At 40.3% G+C, this 20,961-nt stretch overlaps 1 protein-coding gene across 2 annotated transcripts in view; it reads left to right on the top strand.

Moving 5' to 3' along the window:
* Positions 1–20,961, top strand: part of LOC102310751 (gamma-aminobutyric acid receptor subunit gamma-3) — a 177,525-nt gene that overhangs the window by 90,564 nt on the left and 66,000 nt on the right. For both annotated transcript variants that reach the window (XM_042224485.1, XM_042224484.1), the window contains exons 4-6: positions 14,183–14,274; positions 14,717–14,848; positions 19,978–20,060. In XM_042224485.1, coding sequence (XP_042080419.1) covers positions 14,183–14,274; positions 14,717–14,848; positions 19,978–20,060 — 307 coding nt within the window. The remainder of the gene's footprint in view (positions 1–14,182; positions 14,275–14,716; positions 14,849–19,977; positions 20,061–20,961) is intronic.

Raw genomic sequence — 20,961 nt, 5'->3', positions numbered from 1 at the left:
GTGATGCTCTGTGTATTCCGACACTTTTCTATCAGAACCAGAATGAACTTTTTCAACAATTTGAGCTACAGTAGCTCGTCTGATGGATCTGACCGCATGAGCCAGCCTTCACACCCATTAACGTATTAACGAGCCTTGACCCTGCCACTGGTTCACCACTGTTCCTTCCTTGGACCACTTTTAATAGATACCGACCACTGTGGTCTGGGAATACCCCACAAGAGCTCCAGTTTATGAGAAGCTCTGATCCAGTCATCTAGCTGTCACTATTGGGCCTTCGTCAAACTAATTTTTACTGCAGATTTGTCTTTGAGGACAAAATATTCACTTGCTCACTGATATCAATGCCATTGGTCATAATCTTATGCCTGATCTGTGTATGTTACAAGTATCTACTGTTTTTATGTTGTAAGTCCACACTTCACCCTATTTTACATATAATCTGGGACTTAAAAGTGCAGCATTTTGAGGCACTGCTGAAACAACTACCAGCAGCAGTTTCGTGTTCCTAAAAAGGAGGAGGGGCAGATGCTTTACAATGCACATGCAGAGGTAGCTCAACACCTCTCCACCATCTCATGCAAACCTGTTCTCTTAGTGTGGTGAATACAGGTCATTGGAACCGAAACCTAGCAATGAATTCCTAGTGTGAACACACTCCAGACCGTGATAGACACGCTTAAATACGCTTTATTTCCAAATATGATGTTTTTAGGGCTTAAATGATTGCTCACAGTCAGAGTTGTGCACAACTGCCGAATAAAGGAGCTCCTATGTGACAGTATAGTGGAGGAATATGTGTACTTTTGAGGATGCATCTAATGGATTCAAACAACGGGGAGCTGTGAAAGCACAAAAAAAGCGGGTTTTAAAGAAGAGATACACAAGATGCAGCAAGCCTCGCCAAGTATGGTAATAATAAGCAGAACAGGAGGAGCTCTGTGTTTGAGGAGGTAGACAGCAGTCATCAAAGCCTGTAGCATGACATGTACAAGCAGCTGCTGCATTATGCGAGCATGAAAACTAAAGACTTTCTCAGTATCTTGATTAAACAGGACTGCAGGGACTGGCTTGGATATAATTTTTGAGGGTCAGCACATATTGATTAGCTGACATGGTAATAGCTCCAGGACCCTTAAATCATCCCCTGTAACCCCCTTCTTCTCCATCATATCTTTCTTTCAATTTAAGACTTTCCATTCATGTCATTTCCCCTCATCGCTTCCCTGACCCCTATTAGATTTCATTACCTTCTGCTGTTTCCTCTCTAATTTAATTCCTCTTCTGTTTTCTTCATTCCCTCTGCTTGTTTTCCCCAGGAATCATTGTATACAGAAATCTAGAATTTGAAGCAAAACTCTTTAATCGGTATATACATTAATTATGAGCTGTTTGTGTTTGAAGGCCTATTCCTAAAGCTGGCTAAAAAAGGACTACCTTCTCAAGCAGACTGTGAAAAGCCTCGAGGTATCAACATTGTTCTAAGTACATGCTGGCTGTTTGAGATAAATAAACAAGAGAAAGATCATTTTGCACTTTAAAGCAAAGAACTTAAAATGATCCAGCTGCTGATACTGGATGTTCACGAATTCTTTTTGACTTACTTTGAAGAAACGTAAGTGTTATGGTGGCAAAGGAATGTATGGTGAGTCATTCTTGTACAGTATATGTTCAGTATGTGGGTTGAATACCCCTGTTTGGAACCATTCGCTTCATGCTGGCTGTCTCTTTGTTTTTATGCAGAACCTAATGTAAAAACAATCTGCTCAAAGTGAAACAATGAGCAATGATCAATAAAAACAACCATAGGTTGAAGTGTGCAGAGTAATGCCTGGCTCATTGTCAAAGGTAAAGCAATTGGACCACTGAATGATTGTATCCAGCTGTCTAAACAATATGGTTTAATCAGTGTAAGAAATCAATAAAAAAGAACAAGTGGAAATGTAGCAACGATTGTGTGACATAAATATCACCACTTACTCTAGGCAAAAAAAGATGGACTTAGCAATAAACCCCAGCTTTTTAAAGTAGGGTTTATTTATAATAATATGGAGGCAAACTGCCATCTACATACACAGGAAGTGACATGAAACAGAAAATCACATTAACCACTTACATTCAGACTCGCGACGGAAACTAGTTGAAAAAATAAATCTGAAATTCTTCGAGAAAGAGTGATGTCGCTGTGTGTCCTGCTTGCTTTTATAAAGGAATATCACCAGAATACAAGCAGTCGACAAGCAGCTGAGTCAAGTCTCCTATTGCAAAGAGGTGTGTCGCAGCCAAGTTATGCTCATCGGCACAGAATGACTACGATTTGTTACAACATGTTCATAATAATCTGTCTGTGTTTATAAATTACCCATCCATCTATCCATCCATCCCAGCTGCCATGGAGCGAGAAGGCAGGGTACACCCTGGACAGGCTGCCAGTCTGTGGCAGGGCTAAAACAGAGAGACAGACAATGATTCACACTCACATTCACACATACAGCCAATTTTCAATCAACAGTTAACCTAACCCGACGAACTGCATGTCTCTGGACTGTGGGAGGAAGCTGGAGTACCCGGAGAGAACCGATGCAGAGGCAGGGAGAACACTATATACATGCGAACTGTCTGATTGCACTCTGTCCAAATCAGACTGTGATTGTTTAGAAATAGGTTGACTCCCACCTGGTCAAAAGCTTAATCTGTTGGTTACCCATAGATTGAAGGTCATAAACGCTCAACCTTGGGGGGACTAGTTGCAATCAGTTGCCTAATACAAGAAACACCAAAACATGGATTTTTCCTAGTCACAATCAGGTTGGACTGAGCCATGAAGTGATGTGCTAATTGCTTTATATGTTGACACAGCTTTAGAGATAGAATGAGGATGTCAGTTATTCAGAAGGGACTCCAAGTAGAGCTACTGCTCCTCCACAACAAAAAGAATGATGTGAGATGGTTTGGACATTAGGATGCCTCCTGGCGCCTATGGCCACGAGCTGTGGGTAGTGACCGAAAGAACGAGATCGCGGATACAAGCGGCAGAAATGAGCTTCCTCCGAAGGGTGGCTGGCCTCTCCCTTAGAGATAGGGTGAGAAGTTCGGCCATCCGGGAGGGGCTCAGAGTAGAGCAGCTGCTGCTCCACATCGAAAGGAGCCAGCTGAGGTGGTTCGGGCATCTGACAAGGATGCCCCCTGGGCGCCTCCTGGGTGAGGTGTTCCAGGCATGTCCCACCGGGAGGAGGCCCCGGGGCAGACCCAGGACACGCTGGAGAGATTATATCTCTCGGCTGGCCTGGGAACGCCTTGGTATTCCCCCGGATAAGCTGGAGGAGGTGGCTGGGGAGAGGGAGGTCTGGGCCTCTTTGCTTAGGCTGCTGCCCCCGCGACCCGGCCCCGGACAAAGCGGATGAAGATGGATGGATGGATGGATGCCTCCTGGGTTCCTCCAAGGTGAGGTGTCTTTGTGCATGTCCACTCTGAAGGAGACTCTAGAGTGCAAACTATCTCTGTCTCTTTGCTTGCTTGGGGACAATGCTAGAAAATGGATTGATGGATGGCAGATCTTCACATTTATCCCTATTTGTTCCACATTATGTTCCTGGGTATTTATCAATATCTGACTTCACATTCACCGACTCAGCTCCAGCTGAAAAAAGTGATGAGTAAATACATTCCTGAAACATGATGTCTAACATACAGGGTCTACTGGTGGCAGATAAATGAGCGCTACAGCTGTTTCTGCTGCTGCTGCCAGCATACCCTACTACTGGTATCAATATTAAACAGGACAAACAACAAGTACATCATTTATCTTAGACAAAGAATCACAGGTGCTGATTGGACCTTAGGATAGATGTTCAGCGAAGCACAGCCGGCAGTCTGCGTCATTTTTCATTTTTGCCTCCTACACCCTCACAAATTGTGTTCGAGTAAACAGCCAGGTATGCAAATGGATTTCTTTTGTTTCTTTCAAAAGGTCCTTCTATTTGATTCCTAGGAATGAACAATACAAAAGCATGTTCATGATATTAGCTCCATACACACACACACGCACACATACACAAAAGCAATCTTCAAAATACCACTCATATCCTCAGGTACAGGACAGTTTTGTTTATTACACGTATGACAGAAGTTCATCATCACCCCTAAGCAGCGGATGAATGATCGTGTTTACCGTTTTTTTCAGCCCGTCACACACACAAGGAGCATCACCGCGAGGGCTGCTGGCAGGATAATGCTACACCATTGCATTCTGGGTCATTGTGTTTATTTGGGGACAAGGTGGGTTGGGGTGGGGAGCAGTAGTGCAGATGAGGAGAGTACACTCTAAAAACTAAAACTGACATTTACTTAAAATTTTTGAGGCAACACGTTTACACTGAAAAATATTGAGTAGATTGGAAACCAGTCAAATCTGTTAAATATAATTCATCAATTGAATAAGTAAAGCTTAAACAAATCAAGTTGAAATGAATAATCGTAGTTGTTACACAAACATGAAAAAATTATGTAAATATAACAGATATCATGAGTTAAAAACAAATGTAAGTGAAAACCACACAAAAAAAATTGAGTCAATAACACTGACATGCTTGGTCAATGTAACTGAAATATATATGGTCAGTTAATCCAAAATTTTGTTCCATTTACTTAATTTTGTAAACTGAACTTAATCAAAATTGTACTTAATATTAAATATGGTAAAGGGCCTGTATTTAGTCCCTATGGACCCCAAAGCGCTTTACACTACATTCAGTCATCCACCCATTCACACAATAGTGATGGCAAGTTACATTGTAGCCACAGCTGACAGAGGCGAGACTACCAGACACTGGCGCCAATGGGCCCTCTGACCACCAACAGTAGGCAACGGGTAAAGTGTCTTGCCCAAGGACATAACGACCAAGAGTGTCGGAGCTGGGGCTCAAACTGGCAACCTTCCGATTACAAGACAAACTGCCAACTCTTGAGCCACAATCGCCCCATTTGAGAAGGTTTGCAGTAAAACAGCCTTAACGTTACATTAACAGTTTGCACCCAGGCCACTTAACCGGCAAATTTTCCAGGTGGCTCCCCCGTGAGTTTGTGTCTGTTGACCGCCGTTGTGATGATGGAAAATTTCCTGTGAGGCTATGTGTTCTTGCCACTCGCTAATACTCAATTACTCTATGTTATCCTGTTTTACTTACACTTTTAAGTTGTAGTTGCTGACAATAAATAATATTGATTTGAATAATTAATGATTTTAGTACAAGATACTGATGAGTATAGATACCCGTTTCTCAAATATTTTGATTCAATTTTAAACAAAAATATTAAGTACATGCAAAGAAGGTATTCTGTGAACCACATACTGATTTTTTTTTGTCTGGGATAAATGTAAATAAATACCTTAATTTAACACAAACACATAAGTTAAAATTTCAGACATCTATTGCAATTTATCAAACTCAAATAATTACTAAAAGGATATTCATAGATTTTATCACACTTGTCTAACTTATACATTGAACAAAAATATAAACGCAACACTTTTGTTTTTGCTCCCATTCCCCATGGGATGGACGTAGAGACCTAAAATTCATTCCAGATACACAATATAACCATCCCTCCCAAACAGTGGTCACAAATCAGTCCAAATGTGTGGTAGTGGGCACATCTGCTATATTGAGATAATCCATCCCACCTCACAGGTGTGCCACATCAGGATGCTGATCTGACATCATGAGTAGTGCACAGGTGTACCTCAGACTGCCCACAACAAAAGGCCACCCTGGAATGTGCAGTTTTTTGCGCTATTGGGGGTCTGGGGACCCAGAACCGGTCAGTATCTGGTGTGACCACCATTTGCCTCATGCAGTGCAACACATCGTCGCATGGAGTCTATCAGATTGTCAATTGTGGCCTGTGGAATGTTGGTCCACTCCACTTCAATGGCTTGTGCGAGGTTGTTGGATATTCGTGGGAACTGGTACACGCTGTCGTATACGCCGGTCAAGCACATCCCGAACATGCTCAATGGGTGACATGTCCGGTGAGTATGCTGGCCATGCAAGAACTGGGACATTCTCAGCTGCCATCTGCCCTGAACAATGTGAACCATGATTCATCCGTGAAGCGCACACCTCTCCAACGTGCCAGACGCCATCGAATGTGAGCATTTGCCCACACAAGTCTGTTACGGCGACGAGCTGGAGTCAGGTCAAGACCCCGATGAGGACGACGGGCATGCAGTTGAGCGTCCCTGAGACGGTTTCTGACAGTTTGTGCAGAAATTGTTTGGTTGTGCAAACCAATTGTTCCAGCAGCTGTCTGGGTGGCTGGTCTCAGACGATCTTGGAGGTGAACCTGCTGGATGTGGAGGTCCTGGGCTGGTGTGGTTACACGAGGTCTGCGGTTGTGAGGCCGGTTGGATGTGCTGCCATATTCTCTGAAACGCCTGTGGAGACGGCTTATGGTTGAGAAATGAACATTCAATGCACGGGCGACAGATCTGGTTGACATTCCTGCTGTCAGCATGCCAATTGCACGCTCCCTCATTGCTTGTGGCATCTGTGGCATTTTGCTGTGAGACAAAACTGCACATTCCAGGGTGGCCTTTTGTTGTGGGCAGTCTGAGGTACACCTGTGCACTACTCATGATGTCAGATCAGCATCCTGATGTGGCACACCTGTGAGGTGGGATGGATTATCTCAATATAGCAGATGTGCCCACTACCACACATTTGGACTGATTTGTGACCACTGTTTGGGAGGGATGGTTATATTGTGTATCTGGAATGAATTTTAGGTCTCTACGTCCATCCCATGGGGAATGGGAGCAGTAACAAAGGTGTTGCGTTTATATTTTTGTTCAGTGTATTTATAGTGATATTTACTAAGTCTCTGAATTACTTTTTAGAGTGAAAAGGAAATAACTAAACATCATTTGTGGTGATGAAGTAGCATTAGAACCACTCCAGAAGTGGACACATTACTTGGAGATTTAAAAAAATAATAATAATAATTTTTCTTCTTGAAGGATTGAAGATGTAGCCCAGCGACCAATTTCCCAGAGTCTGAGAGATATAAATATTTCACTTATAAATATTTATAACAATTATGCTGCATTGGTTTTGCCTGAGGAAGTACATTAGTCAGTGATATGTGTTTAAGTTTGAGATTTGTTTGTTGTTTTTTTTGGCAAAGCATTATAATAAAGTGCAAGACAATATTTCAGAGCTCGCAGGATTCTACTTGATCAGCAATGAAGTAGAAGCAGTAATGAAGTAGAGTTCATTATGTGCAGGCTGTAATGGTGGCATATTCACGGAAGCCTGAATTGATTTTCTTTTGTTGACTTGCTCGTAATTAACCCTGATAACACCAACAAACTTAACAAGAACTGCTGCTACTGAGTGAGCTTCCTGCAGACCCCAAGAACAAACTACAGTAAGGAAGACTTTCAAGAACTAAAACCAGGGTTTTAAATTTTTGGTTTAAAAAGTGATGGAGTTCTCCGTCATTTCCTTCTACCTGTATGCTTGTACTAGAGAGGGGATGCCAGGTATTGTCCATACTCTATGCTGGTCCACCTCTGCTTCAGTGCTTCAGGCCAGTTATCCTGCATTCTGCACCAGTGCAAACATAATTAGATTGCTATAAATGTGTAACCCATTATCAGTGCTAGATTTGCTGAAATCAATTATATTATGTGCAAACTGATGTTATGTTAATGGAACGGTCAAAGAACATCAAACCAAGACATTGCTTAAAAATAAAGAGAGATAATAACATCAGCAGAACTCAGAATTAGTTTTTTAAATACTGGACAATGATGTTTAACACAATCATGACCCTTTCCCTGATGGGTGGTATTTAAAGTCAGAACACAGAACACAAATTTTAACTCAGAGAATTGAATTCTCAGGGATAGCAAGATGTTTGTAAAAAATTATATTCTTCCTTTTTTTAAGTGCTGTTTTAATAGTGCAAGGTGTTTGAAGTAGTCAGGAAAAAAGGATATATGTATCTGTACTTAGGTCCCAGTTTCAGGGATGACCAGTAGGAAAACCAGTCTAAGAGAAACAAGCATATAATCATTGCTGTAAGTGCTCAGAGCCTTATTTAAGGAAAATTAGACATACCAAACTGTGAAAATTAAAAAGGAGTTAGTGTGCATTTTAGTGCTGAGTAATTATTATCGATGCATTCATTTGTAAGCAGCATTCAACCAGAGTTTGGTTAGCATGCACAAATATTGTGCAAAGTGATAAAATGAAGACAAACTTAACATAATCAGAATTTTGGCAGAATCCAATATCGGTGATTCAATCGGGGACAGAGTTGCCACCGAGCTGCTGGAAGGCTCGTAATATTCTCACCGCTTCTAAGCAGGAAGCGGTGAGTTGCACTGACGTCAGCTTGAAGGTCACACCAGTGAAACAATTACATTTTGCTTTGAAATCAATCTCTTCCAACCGGTTAATAAAATATTGATGGCTTCAGTTAATACTGTGCACTTACTGCAAGTGCCAAGCAGAGATTGCTTGGTGGAATTCTTTTTAAGAGCAAGGCAGTAAGATTTGACTGGAGGTGGCTGGGATCATGTAAAGGCTGGAGGGAAATAAGGGTAATCAGTAGTTTTACTTAGAGTTCATATTCGCTTAAATGGTTAAATAAGTACAAAAGGAAAATTATATAGCTTATAAGCCTTCCTTGTCACAGCATCCATCTTTCCATTTTCTTCCACTTATTCAATTCAGGGTCATGGGGGGATAGCTGGAGCCATCACAGCTACCATAGACAAAGATGTGGGGTACACCCTGGATAGGTTACCAGTCTGTTGCAGGGCCTAACACAGTAATTTACACCTATGGGCAATTTAGAGTCATCAGTCACCTTAACCTGCATGTATTTTTGGTGAAGTCACCATGCTGCTTCCACTGTTAACTCATAAAAAAAGGGATGTCTTCCAGCAAGTCACGAGCAACCTGTTGTTCATACTAGATAACATAATTAATGTTTCTCCAGGATCGTCAATGCAAATCATCAATCACAATGTTGCGATGATCTAAAACTTTTTCATAAAGCTGACAAGATCGATTAGATTTATATAACGCCAGCAATCATCTCAGGGTGCTTTACATTACTTTGGAATATTATAGATATGCAGTTTTATATATATATATATATATTAAAAACACCCAGCACGCCCCTGCGGGCGGTTTATCCTTCAAGCTCGGGTCCTCTACCAGAGGCCTGGGAGCTTGAGGGTCCTGCGCAGTATCTTAGCTGTTCCCAGGACTGCGCTCTTCTGGACAGAGATCTCCGATGTTATTCCCGGGATCTGCTGGAGCCACTCGCCTAGCTTGGGAGTCACCGCACCTAGTGCTCCGATTACCACGGGGACCACCGTTACCTTCACCCTCCACATCCTCTCGAGCTCTTCTCTGAGCCCTTGGTATTTCTCCAGCTTCTCGTGTTCCTTCTTCCTGATATTGCTGTCATTCGGAACCGCTACATCGATCACTACGGCCGTCTTCTTCTGTTTGTCTACCACCACTATGTCCGGTTGGTTAGCCACCACCATTTTGTCCGTCTGTATCTGGAAGTCCCACAGGATCTTAGCTCGGTCATTCTCCACCACCCTTGGGGGCATCTCCCATTTTGACCTCGGGACTTCCAGGTTATACTCGGCACAGATGTTCCTGTACACTATGCCGGCCACTTGGTTTGGCGTTCCATGTATGCCTTATAGCATCCATATATATATTTTTATATATATATATATATATATTATTATATATATATATATAATATATATATATATATATATTATAAAATAAAACAATACAACAACAAACATTGCTTCTGAAATGAGATCAAATGTCAACAGAAAACTAAAAAAAAATCAAATCAAATAAGTCTAAATCCAGTAATTTAAAGTTTTAAGGTCAAATTTGATCTAAGTGAGAATACCACAGTCTCCTGGGTGAAAGGCCTTTGCTTGCCTTATTTATCCACAGAGATCTCTGGGATGCACTTTGTTCTACTATACTGAATGGGCTTAGCTTGAAAAACTTCAATAAATATTTTCTACATATCACAAGTGACAACAACAGCCTCTGTTGTTTTGAATAAATTGAAGTAAAGTGAAACTATCACCTGAATGAGGAGCATATTTCTGTTAATACTATACCATAGTTGGGGTTTCTGGACCTGGAAAGTCTGAATTACTAAAGGGGCAAAAGTCATATTCATTAATGAAATGATTTTTTGTAAATGAAATATTTTTTTCTACTTTTTGTCATTCTCACTGTGAATTGACATCATGATTGATTGAAGGAAGAAGTGTTACAATAGAAAGGCACAATCTACTGAGTTTAAAGGAAGCAATCAAAATCCACACCAAAACCTAGTGGGTTCTTTCTTTGCTCGTGCTTCACCTCTTTATCAAGTTTCATGAAATCTGGCTCGGTAGTTTTTGTGTAATCCCGCTGACAGACACCCCCGGTGAGGCCCTCCACATGGCAGAAAAACAATGGAAAACTCGTTGTAATTACAGGCATGAAAAAACTGTTAATCCTTAGAGCCCTGTCACTGCCAATCTAGACACTTTATTGTTTTTTTTTAAACATTTCTGGCTCTGGGAGTTCTCAGTGAAGCTTTGACTGAACACACAGCCATAAAGATAGGATATCGGCTCTCTCAGCAAACATGTTTTGGTACCTGAATGTGGAAAATGTGGATGAAAGACATCTGTAAGTGGCGAGGAGCGAAGCTGCCTCCATGCAAAAAAGATGAGGCCGGATAAGGAGGAAGCTATTTGTTCTGATGCCACTAAAGTCAGGCTAATTAATTTCAGTCAGACGTGCTTTGCTGTCAACATCCTTTGGCTTTATTAATGGATTTCATATTATCTGATTCTGACTGGTATTTGCATTCTGAAAGAGTGGGGATGTATTTGTTGATTTTTCCTACCATCCTTCATTTGCCAATAATATTGTGTTTGTGTGTGCAAAGTAAATGACATCGTGAGAGCGCGCTTTCATTTTATATGGCAAAATGTAGGTATCACTATACAGGATTTCATAGGCAGAGGTTTCTCATGAACAACTGTCATCTCCACCTACACCTTTTGGTTTCATGATTGTGGGTCCAACTCCAACTCACATAAGGAGTAATGCATTTTTAATCGTGTGAGGGTTTCCTAGCACTTCATGTGCCTGCTGTCTGCTGTCTAAAAAAACATAGTCGGGGACAGGAGAGAAATAGTGTGTCACATTCTGAATATTTTAAAGCCTAAAATGAAACATTTATGCTCTAAATAATGAACTTACAACCTCTATTCTCTGACTTTACATTAGAGAATATACAAAACAAGACACCTTTGTTCAGCTCGCCTAGGTCTTTGCATCATTCATTTGCTTCTTCACAATGGCTATAAGTAACAGACTCCCTTCATGCCTTTGTTTTCTGACTTTGAAATGGATCCCAGGAGAAATAATGAAAGCCTCCGTTGTTAGTTTCAGTCATATCTCCCGACACTCAGTGTGGCTTCAGTGTTTTGCATAATGTCCATGAATAATGGACCCATCTTGGAGGTACAGTCCCAAATACAACCTAGTTTTAGCAGAAAATCCCATTTGAGCATTGCTGTGAGTTCACCTGCACCGCGTAGAGCACGTAACACTCGGCGCTTCACTTGACTGAATTATTGCGTGCCATAGTCAGTGTGGGCTCTCCCCATCATCATCTCCAAATGATCAACAGTAGGGCAGCAGTAATAGATTTTGTAACAGCTGTTTTAGGCAGGTCAAGTCTGGCTTGTCTGTTTTAGTAAAAGGTAAAAAACATTTAGAATGTGAAATTGTGTTCTTGTGTACAGTACTGTGCCCTAAAAACAGCCTTTGTGAGGTTATCTGTTGAGTCACCATTTGGGTAAAGACAAGACTGTCCAGTATGGAAGATTTCTCTCCCTCCCATTCTATTTAAAAGTAGAATGGGAGGGAGAGCCTTCAGTTTTCAGGCCCCTCTTCTGCAGAACCAGATTCCAGTTTGGATTTGGGAGACAGACACTATCTCTACTTTTAAGATAACGCTTAAAACTTTCCTTTTTGCTAAAGCATACAGATGTGCATCATGGGAATCCCCCAGCAGCCTATAGCGTCACCTGATCCAGCCCTGAGTATTTTTCACTCACTGTGTGTTAACAGACCTCTCTGCACTGAATCATACTTGTTATTAATCTCTGGCTCTCTTCCACAGCATGTCCTTCATCCTGTCTTCCTTCTCTCACCCCAACTGGCCGCCCCTCCCTGAGCCTGTTTGTGCCAGAGGTTTCTTCCTGTTAAAAGGGAGTTTTTCCTTCCCACTATCACCAAAGTGTTTGCTGTGTTTTTCTCTATATTGCAAGGTAGACCCTACAATAATACATACAGAGCGCCTTGAGGCGACTGTTGTTGTGATCTGGCGCTGTATAAATAAAATAGAATCTCTGCAGTACTGGCATAGTTTACGTCTTATCAGTACAGCAACTCCTTCCAGCTGCTGTACTGACCTTCTGCTAGCCAAATTGGAGGTCCTCATCTCCTGCCCAGTGGTATCAGTAGTTCTCAACCATCTGACTTAATAATACAACGATGCACTTGAACTCTTGGCTTTTTCTGCTTAATTCAAAATGATTTCGCATTGTTAAAAAAAAAAAACAATTTAAAAAAAAAATTTAAAAAAAAAAAAAAAATATATATATATATAGATAGATATATATATATAATATTATATATTATATATATATATGACATTGTAGTTTATAGTCGCCAGTCGATCGTGTAGTTTAACATGATTATTTCCTGTGCTTACTTCCTTTTGGGATGTGAGTAAAACATTAAGGAGCAAATCTTAAGCAATCGTGACTTCCTGATTTCACTTCCAAGTGGGGAGTAAAAGATTAAGATGTCAGAGTGCGCCATCATAATGTCTCTATGGGAAGTGAAAGAGTGAGGGATGAATTTAGGCTCTGACATTGGAGTTTTACCACCATCCTTGCCCACACACTGTTGTTACTTCCATGTACAAATGACAGTGCCTGGCCCACACTTATTTTCCCAGTCTGCCATCCTCCAAATGTACATGAAGACAGTGAGTGGGGAGTGACAATAACAACTCTTCTTTGAAGAGGAATGTATACTCAGAGGCTATACTCAGATGTGGGGGTGGAGGTGGTGCCAAAGAAGTGATGCATGAACAGCAGCAAGCATAGATTTCAGTGGGAAACAAGCAAATTTAGAAAATAAGTGAGCAAAGCACTAATGATATAAGTGCAAACGAGTTTCAGTAGCAGGATGCACTATGTGAGAACAGTTAAATTGACTGCCTAAACTATGTTCTACTGTATCTGTAAATTTGATCACAGCCAAAACTGCACACAAAGCAGGTGTTTCACTGTATTAATAAAGCAATAATAGCAGCCATTAAGATGTGTAAACTATGAAGAGTGTGTAGCCAACTGTCTTGCAGAACCCACATGTATCTGCAAGATAAATGCTTTTAATTGCCGCCCGAAAGAGAGTGAAGATCAATGACTGACATTCTTTGTCAGCTCTAATTTGCCTGGTTATATTTAGCCGTTATTTTGATGCAAGTTCTCGGGAGGAATCTACAGGCTTCAATCGAAGTTTCATGTGTGTGCTAAAATCTCCGAGAGCTAATTCTGCTGTTTTACAAATTCCAAATACTTGAAGTGTGTTATGGGTCGAGGTTGGTGGATTATAAACATACCTGTGGGAAAAAAGCAGCAAAGAAAAGGTGGATTCAAATCCACTCTTCTAAGACAGAGATAATATTAACATTCCCAAAAACACAACATTGGATTCAGTATTTTTTTAAAAACCTCACAATTAGACGCAGGGTTGGGCTGAGGTGAAGGAAATGTGCTGAAGCAAACAGTTTGTGAGATGGTGTAATTTAATTTCCATATCAAAAGCATAATATGTATTGAATGTTTGCAGCGAGGGCTGCAGTGCTTTTGTATTTTTCTTTGATGTGGACACATTTGTGTTCAGACAAACACATTCTTGGCTCTTCTCGAAGGATTCGACTGGCTGCTTAGCACAGACTTCAGGCTGCACGTCTCTTTCTGCCTTTATTCTTCTCTAACACGGGTTGTCAGATCTTTATATTGACTCTACTTTTCTCTTCCCAGGAGTACCAGATCGATATTATCTTCGCCCAGACTTGGGTGGACACCCGTCTGAGGTATAACAGCAGCAGCATGCGGATTCTAACCCTCAACAGGTATATTAGATTTAGTAAAGACATACTATAAAGTTTAGCAAAGACATACTGCAAATATACAGGAACGTTTATTAAAAAAACTCCTAAATATATCAGCTTTGTGGGTGAATCAATACCAATGTAGTGATAATTATACTAGATCTCTTTTTTAAAATGAACTACTGCTGTGGCTATTTTTCACCACTTTAGCATCTACTATTTGAACATTTTCATATGATAAAGCAATATTCTTCACTCCCTCTGTCTCTCTCTCTTTGGAAGAGGTCTGTAATTAATGGAACAAATTGATTGATGTGCTTTGTTTTCCCCTAGTTGCCCGAGTATTTTATTATGCTCTTATTGGGAATGAGTGCAGCCTCGTGCATTTCAAAGAAATCTGAGGGAATCAGTCTTACCTCCTTTCCTCTCTCTCTCTGTATCAATTTCCCTCTTTTTCAACCAGCAATATGGTCGGTCTGATCTGGCTGCCCGACACCATCTTTAGAAATTCCAAGAACGCCGATTCTCACTGGATAACGACGCCCAATCAGCTGCTCCGGATCTGGAACAATGGGAAAATACTTTATACTCTGAGGTAAAACCCTTCAAAACACATGGAAACACACAGAACAGGAAGATAAAAGAACAAAAATCGAGAGCAGACATATCACAGCCAATGACTGCTGGTAAAAAAAATCTTTTCATGAGAAATACTCCCTCTATTCTGATTCTTAATGCCAACTGTATATTGTGGCTAAACAAAATTCTGCCACCAGTGTTGACATTGAGTACAGACAATAAAAGACATTTGGACTTTAGTCTGTCTAAAGAGCCAGATGGATGAACCTATCTGTATGGGACCATAGCAATCCAGATTTGTGGCTGCAAAAAAGACAAAAGAAGAAAGAAGTCAATGAGGAAAGACTTCTGTTGGCTTTACTGGCAGATTCACTGTTTTTTCATACATTTTAAATTAAGTCCAAAAACAGTACCAGAAAACAGGATTTACCTGTGATATTATTGGCCAACAACTTGTGACTGACAAGTCATTAGCCAATCAGGCTGCAATCTCACAGTCACATGTGCCCCTCGTTATCATGTTTGATTTCGAAAGACCAAGATGGCAACAAAAGAAAGAATTTGAAGCTATGGGTGATGTCACTGTAGCTCCGTCTGTAATTTAGTGTTATAACTCTTTAAATGTTTCTTGTTGCCCCCTGGTGGGATGTGAAGGTATTGCAAGTGGGTCTTTTACAATAAATATATGTTTTTGTTAAAGGAAAAAAAAGTTTCATTTTGTAGCTTTGTCTAAAATCAATTGTTTATATTCACAAAGAAATAAAAAAGAAAGAAGTCATCACATTTGAAAATCCAAACCCTAATTTCTCTGATACTTTGTCCTTAGCAGGAAAGAGCTAAAACTGGAGCATTGGCTGTCAGCTGCCAAAAGTAAATCTTTGAAAGTAGAATCAACCTGAACATGCAGATTGCTATCCATTTGTATCTTGTCTTTCTGTTAAAGAGATGAGACTTGCCTTTCTTAAGGTGTTCTGTGACTGAAGTCTAATAATTAATACCAATAGACCGCATTGATAGAACTATGAATAGTCAACTGATCACTGCGTATGGCTACCCCTCCTTCAGGCTGGTTCTGCCAGAGGTTTCTTCCTGTTGAAAGGGAGTTTTTCCTTCCCACTGTCACTAAGTGCTTGCTTATAGGGGCTCATGCGATTTTGGGGGTTTCTTTGGAATACTTTAGGGTCTTGACCTTGTGAATAAGCGGCATATAAATGAAACTGTTTAATATATATTATTGTTTGTTAGATGGCGTTATCTTCCTTTCCATTCATGCAGAACGGGCCAGTGTATGCTATGTTTGAGGAGGTAACAAAAGGAACAACAGGGTGCTTTCCTTTAGCATTCAAAGACCAGCCATTATTATAGCTGCGCCATATTATACCGCTCACGGTAATACCGGTACAATGCTAGGCAATGATAAGAAAATGAATTATCGCGATAGAATATGGGTAGAACGCGCATGCGCATTGATGAAAAAGCACGGCGTAATGGAGAATGAGAATGGGGAAAGCAGATTGTTGAGTGAAACGGATGAACCAGAATTAGACTGTAAAAATGGTGCAACTTAACTGGTTTGGTGTTTGTCTGTCAGATACACAACAAAGCACATTTTTTTGTAGAACATGCAAGCGGCCGTCGTTATTGCCGTAGGCCTATTTGTCAGACTAAGGTGCTCGTAAATCTGGGAGTAATCTGGGTCCTAAACTCCGTCCTTTAAGGTCTCGAAGTCAAACGAATATCAAAAACTGTCTAAATTCTTCCATCTTTAATAAAACGATCAGCGTTGCTGCTTTACCAGGTGTAACTATGATGTTTAACACCCAGGCATCCATGAAAACAGAATTCATTACATTTAACAGAGTTAGAAGTTAGCGGAAGTTAGCTCGCTAGTTTCGCTAGTTACCTAAGCATGATATAGCATGTTCTGACTGAGAGATTTCTGAAAAAATCTAACGTACAGCTCTGCTATCACTTCCAACATAAATGAAGACAGGAAACTAAACAGCAGTGACGTTTGTAGGGTTACTGAAGTTGGGCTAGCTGGTATATAATGATGTGCTACGTGATCGCTAGCGACACAGCTATGTTAGCATAACATAAACAGTGAAGCTGGAGGATGAACGCTAACACTTTTCCACTCGATAAAAGTTAACGTGAAGGTTCCTGATGGTTAGAGACAAATGCAATCGCATGGCAGGATGCTGTAAACGGACCAAACTTCAGTCAGGAGAACAACTGAGATAATCCATCCACAATATGAGGTTAGTCATTAATATACTGCAACAACATTGGAATAGAGCAGCTGTGATAGAATACAGCATTAATGAATCAATGGTACAGAAGTGGAGGAAGCAAGAAGAATGAGTTGAATAAAGTTTGATTTATCTGACTGCTTTGTTTCGCTTAATGTGCCTTATAATCCCGTGCACCTTATGGTCCGAAAAATACATATTTGACTTTTTTATTTGGCACACTGCAGTTTAATGTAGCAAAGCACCTCTTTTTAACTTCAGTGGATATTATACATGGTTATGCTCAGGATATGTCAGCCCATTTCTACTGGAAATGCCTTTTGGTTAAACTTTCAGCAAGGAATTTGCATTTGCACTGTTAATTTTTATAAAGCTTTAATGTACATAAAAAACAGCTTCTTGTTTAAGTGAAAATAAATGGAGGGTTTTTTTGCGCTAGTAAAGTTGTGGAGTTGTATTTTGTCTCGCAGAAATTATATCGTCAGTTATATCGTTATCGCAAATTTTCAAATATATATCGTGATATATATTTTTGGCCATATTGCCCTGCTCTAGCTGCCATGCAAAAACACCTTCAGGAATAAAATTCACAAAGACATAGACAAACAGGAAGACACAGACAGAGAAAAACAGAAGGCAGATCCAGAACAATAAAGAGTAAAATAAAATCTCAGGAACATTACAGTTGTATAAATCATTTTAGTAACAGCAAATAATCTGATATTGGTTGTTGTAGAAAGCAGCACCTCCCACACATACAGAACACACAGCAATGCGATTTTGATTTGTATCTTTTTAAATTCTAACTGCATCTTTCACCCTTTACATGAGTTTCTGTACCACATAGCATTCTTTACCTTTGGTGCAGTAAGATAAAACCCTTGTGTTTCTTTTCATTTTGTTGCTTTCGCTCTGACAGCCTTTCAGTGGCTGAGTAATGACACACAGGTGAAGGTGATGGCCTTATGACAACCCCCCCACCCCCACCCACCCAACTGTGTGACTGCACCTACAACAGAAAACACTCAGGATTCGAGTGGACGGGTTCCTTTTAAATTGGAGTGGCATCTGGGTTTATTAGTCCTCAAGCTCTGACATGAGCTTTTTTTCTGTCTTGAAGATCAAATTTCACCTGTGCATCTAGTATTTCGAGCTAGAGCTGGCCTAATGGCAAGGAACCACTTTGAGTGTTTGTTTTCAGACATTTTGTGGAGCTGATGCACAGCTGCTGCTATTTCAGGACAGTTCAGGTCCCGTCATGGAGGCAAATAAATTCAATAAACAGCATTTCCCAAAATGACTAGGGTGTAAGACTCTGGCATTTCATTCCTTTGTCTTGACTGGCAAATTTCGGTTAGTTCCCTGGGTATGCTGTGATGTCTGCTTGTGCAAATACTCAGAAGGGAGCCACTTTTCAGACAGCCCACTTCCATTTTTAATTTATGGGAGGAATAATTGTAGCAGGATGATTTTGGATGTTGTAGAGGTTAATAACAGTGTGATCATGAACTTCTAAATTGAGCCATAAATATGCCTGTTATCAACAGGGGTTCAATATTAAAATGCACTGCTGTGAAACACCAAGTTTATACCTGCACTAATCAATATTTTAATATCAACAAAAGACTTAATGATTATCTTTAATGTGAAAGAGGTCACTTGTGGTGACACACCCACAGGAATTAGCAGCCGATGTGGCTGTTTCCATCAACTCTACAAAGTATTTCAGTAGCAGTTAAAGGGGAGTTCAAAAAATCATTTTGTAATCTGATACTGGATCTTAAAACAGAAGAAAGCTGTCTTCAGTAGAAGAGGGAACTGAACTAAAATTTTCTGATTGGCTGCATCTCCAAAACAGGTTTGAAAAGCAGGTGGGTGGGGCTTGTGGTGAATTGGCCAGTTGTAATGTAGGGCTTTTCTATTTTTCTTGAGCACTCATAGCGCTTTATACAACATGCCTCATTCACACAAACACACTTGGCCTAAAAGTTTTTGCTTTTAAGAGCTCATTTTATTTTTTCTAGCGTTTCTTTCTGTGATGAATTTGAAAAGTCTTGCTTCGTTAGCAGGTTATTAAGTGTCAAAGAGACATATATTTAGGCCATATTCGCCTTGACTGACACATCTCTCTCATCTCCGCCGTGTTCGTTGCTGCTTGTTCTTTTTCACCTCAGCTCCACTCTCACAATTTGGCTTTTCCGACTCCCGACAAGGATGGAAGCAAAAATGCAAATTGAAACTGTACATCATCTGCACTTTGTTCACCTCGGAACAAGACGAGCGAGGCAGCCCCCTTCCTGCTTTGACAAAGGCTCCTCTTTTGTGCTCCAAGTCAGGCGTTTAATGAGGAATTGTAGCAGCGACAAAGACACAACAACACAAGTCAAAGAAAAAGCCCATTTTCATGACTGTCATTTTTACAGCCCTTATCATTTTGATTTATTAAAGTGACACGTAGAGCATATAACTTGAATTGGATTTAAGTTTTTACCTTACTTGTATGATGTGTCTTTTTAATCACTGCTGCTTTTCCTTAACAGCCTGTGTATTGACTTGTCCAGTGATCTTAGCTGAGAACTGCTGTTTTTAGAAGCTGACATGCCTTGGAGTCCTGACATGTGTGAAAAACCAGACCTGATACTGATGATGAAACATTTGTGCCATTTTCAGGGATTTTACACATCAACCAAGCAACCAAGTGTGAACCTGTACTATCTGGGTGGAAGCCAGTGCTCTTATACTGTAGTGCATAATGTGATATAAGCAGTGATGAATCCAGTGCACTCAGACCATGTGCTTCATGGGCCGAGAAATGAAGCATCCAAAGCAGTTTACTGCCTTGAATATCTTTGTCTAAGTGCTTCTGTCCCTCTGCACTTGTCTTACTCTTCAGGATGACCATCAACGCAGAGTGCCAGCTGCAGCTCCATAATTTCCCAATGGATGAACACTCCTGTCCTCTCGTCTTCTCTAGCTGTGAGTATTGGGATTAGCATGCACACAGACACGGAAAACACACATAAATATGCAGATACTCGTGCCTATACACCTCTAGGGCAAGACTTTGAAAGCAGGCGGGAAACGTCCTGGAGAAAAAATGGAAACCAAATAGAAAGTGAACTAAAGGCTAAGCGAAAAAGTGCTATCAGTCAATCAAACTTTATTTGTATAGCATCTTTTGTGTGGGCTAGTGCAGTTCAAAGTGCCTTACAGATGACTGAAAGTATGAAAACAGTAAAGAAACATATTAAGGACTTATTTAGGTATTAAAATCACTGGAGCATTTGAGCATCATTCAGTGATGAGTGTCAGGGCTGGGTCTTTTTTTCCCTCCCAAACTATGAATTTGAGTTCATGTAATGGTAATCCCCCACACACAATAACTAAGAAGTGAGAAAAGAGAAAGCAGCTTTTTGGATAATACACTTTGCATATTAATCATCAAGGAACTGACCTAACAGTAGGGGTGGGAGAAAAAAATCGATACTGTGTAGTATCGTGATATTTTGTTTGCTAATAATGTATCGATACAGGGACAGCAGAAATCGATATTTTGTTACAAACAATTTTTTTGTGAACTGGATGGTTGTATTCAGTTAAAATGGTAAATGGTAAATGGCCTGCATTTGTATAGCACTTTTCTAGTCCCTAAGGACCCCAAAGCGCTTCACACTACATTCAGTCATTCACCCATTCACACACTGAACTTAACATTCCAGTTAAGTTGGACTAGACTGTAATACAAACCGTTCAGTTTGTCAACAATAAAACTGACTGAAATGAGAGAAAGACTGAGTGTGAGACTTTGATATTAGTTAAAATGAATATTGATAAAGTTTACCTTTATGTACAGAATTTGAATATTGCAAAATATTTT

The sequence above is a fragment of the Haplochromis burtoni genome, unplaced genomic scaffold (assembly GCF_018398535.1).
Source record: "Haplochromis burtoni strain Fernald_Lab_line unplaced genomic scaffold, NCSU_Asbu1 Contig_139, whole genome shotgun sequence".
Taxonomy (NCBI): domain Eukaryota; kingdom Metazoa; phylum Chordata; class Actinopteri; order Cichliformes; family Cichlidae; genus Haplochromis; species Haplochromis burtoni.
This window is presented reverse-complemented; position numbering and strand designations above follow the sequence as displayed.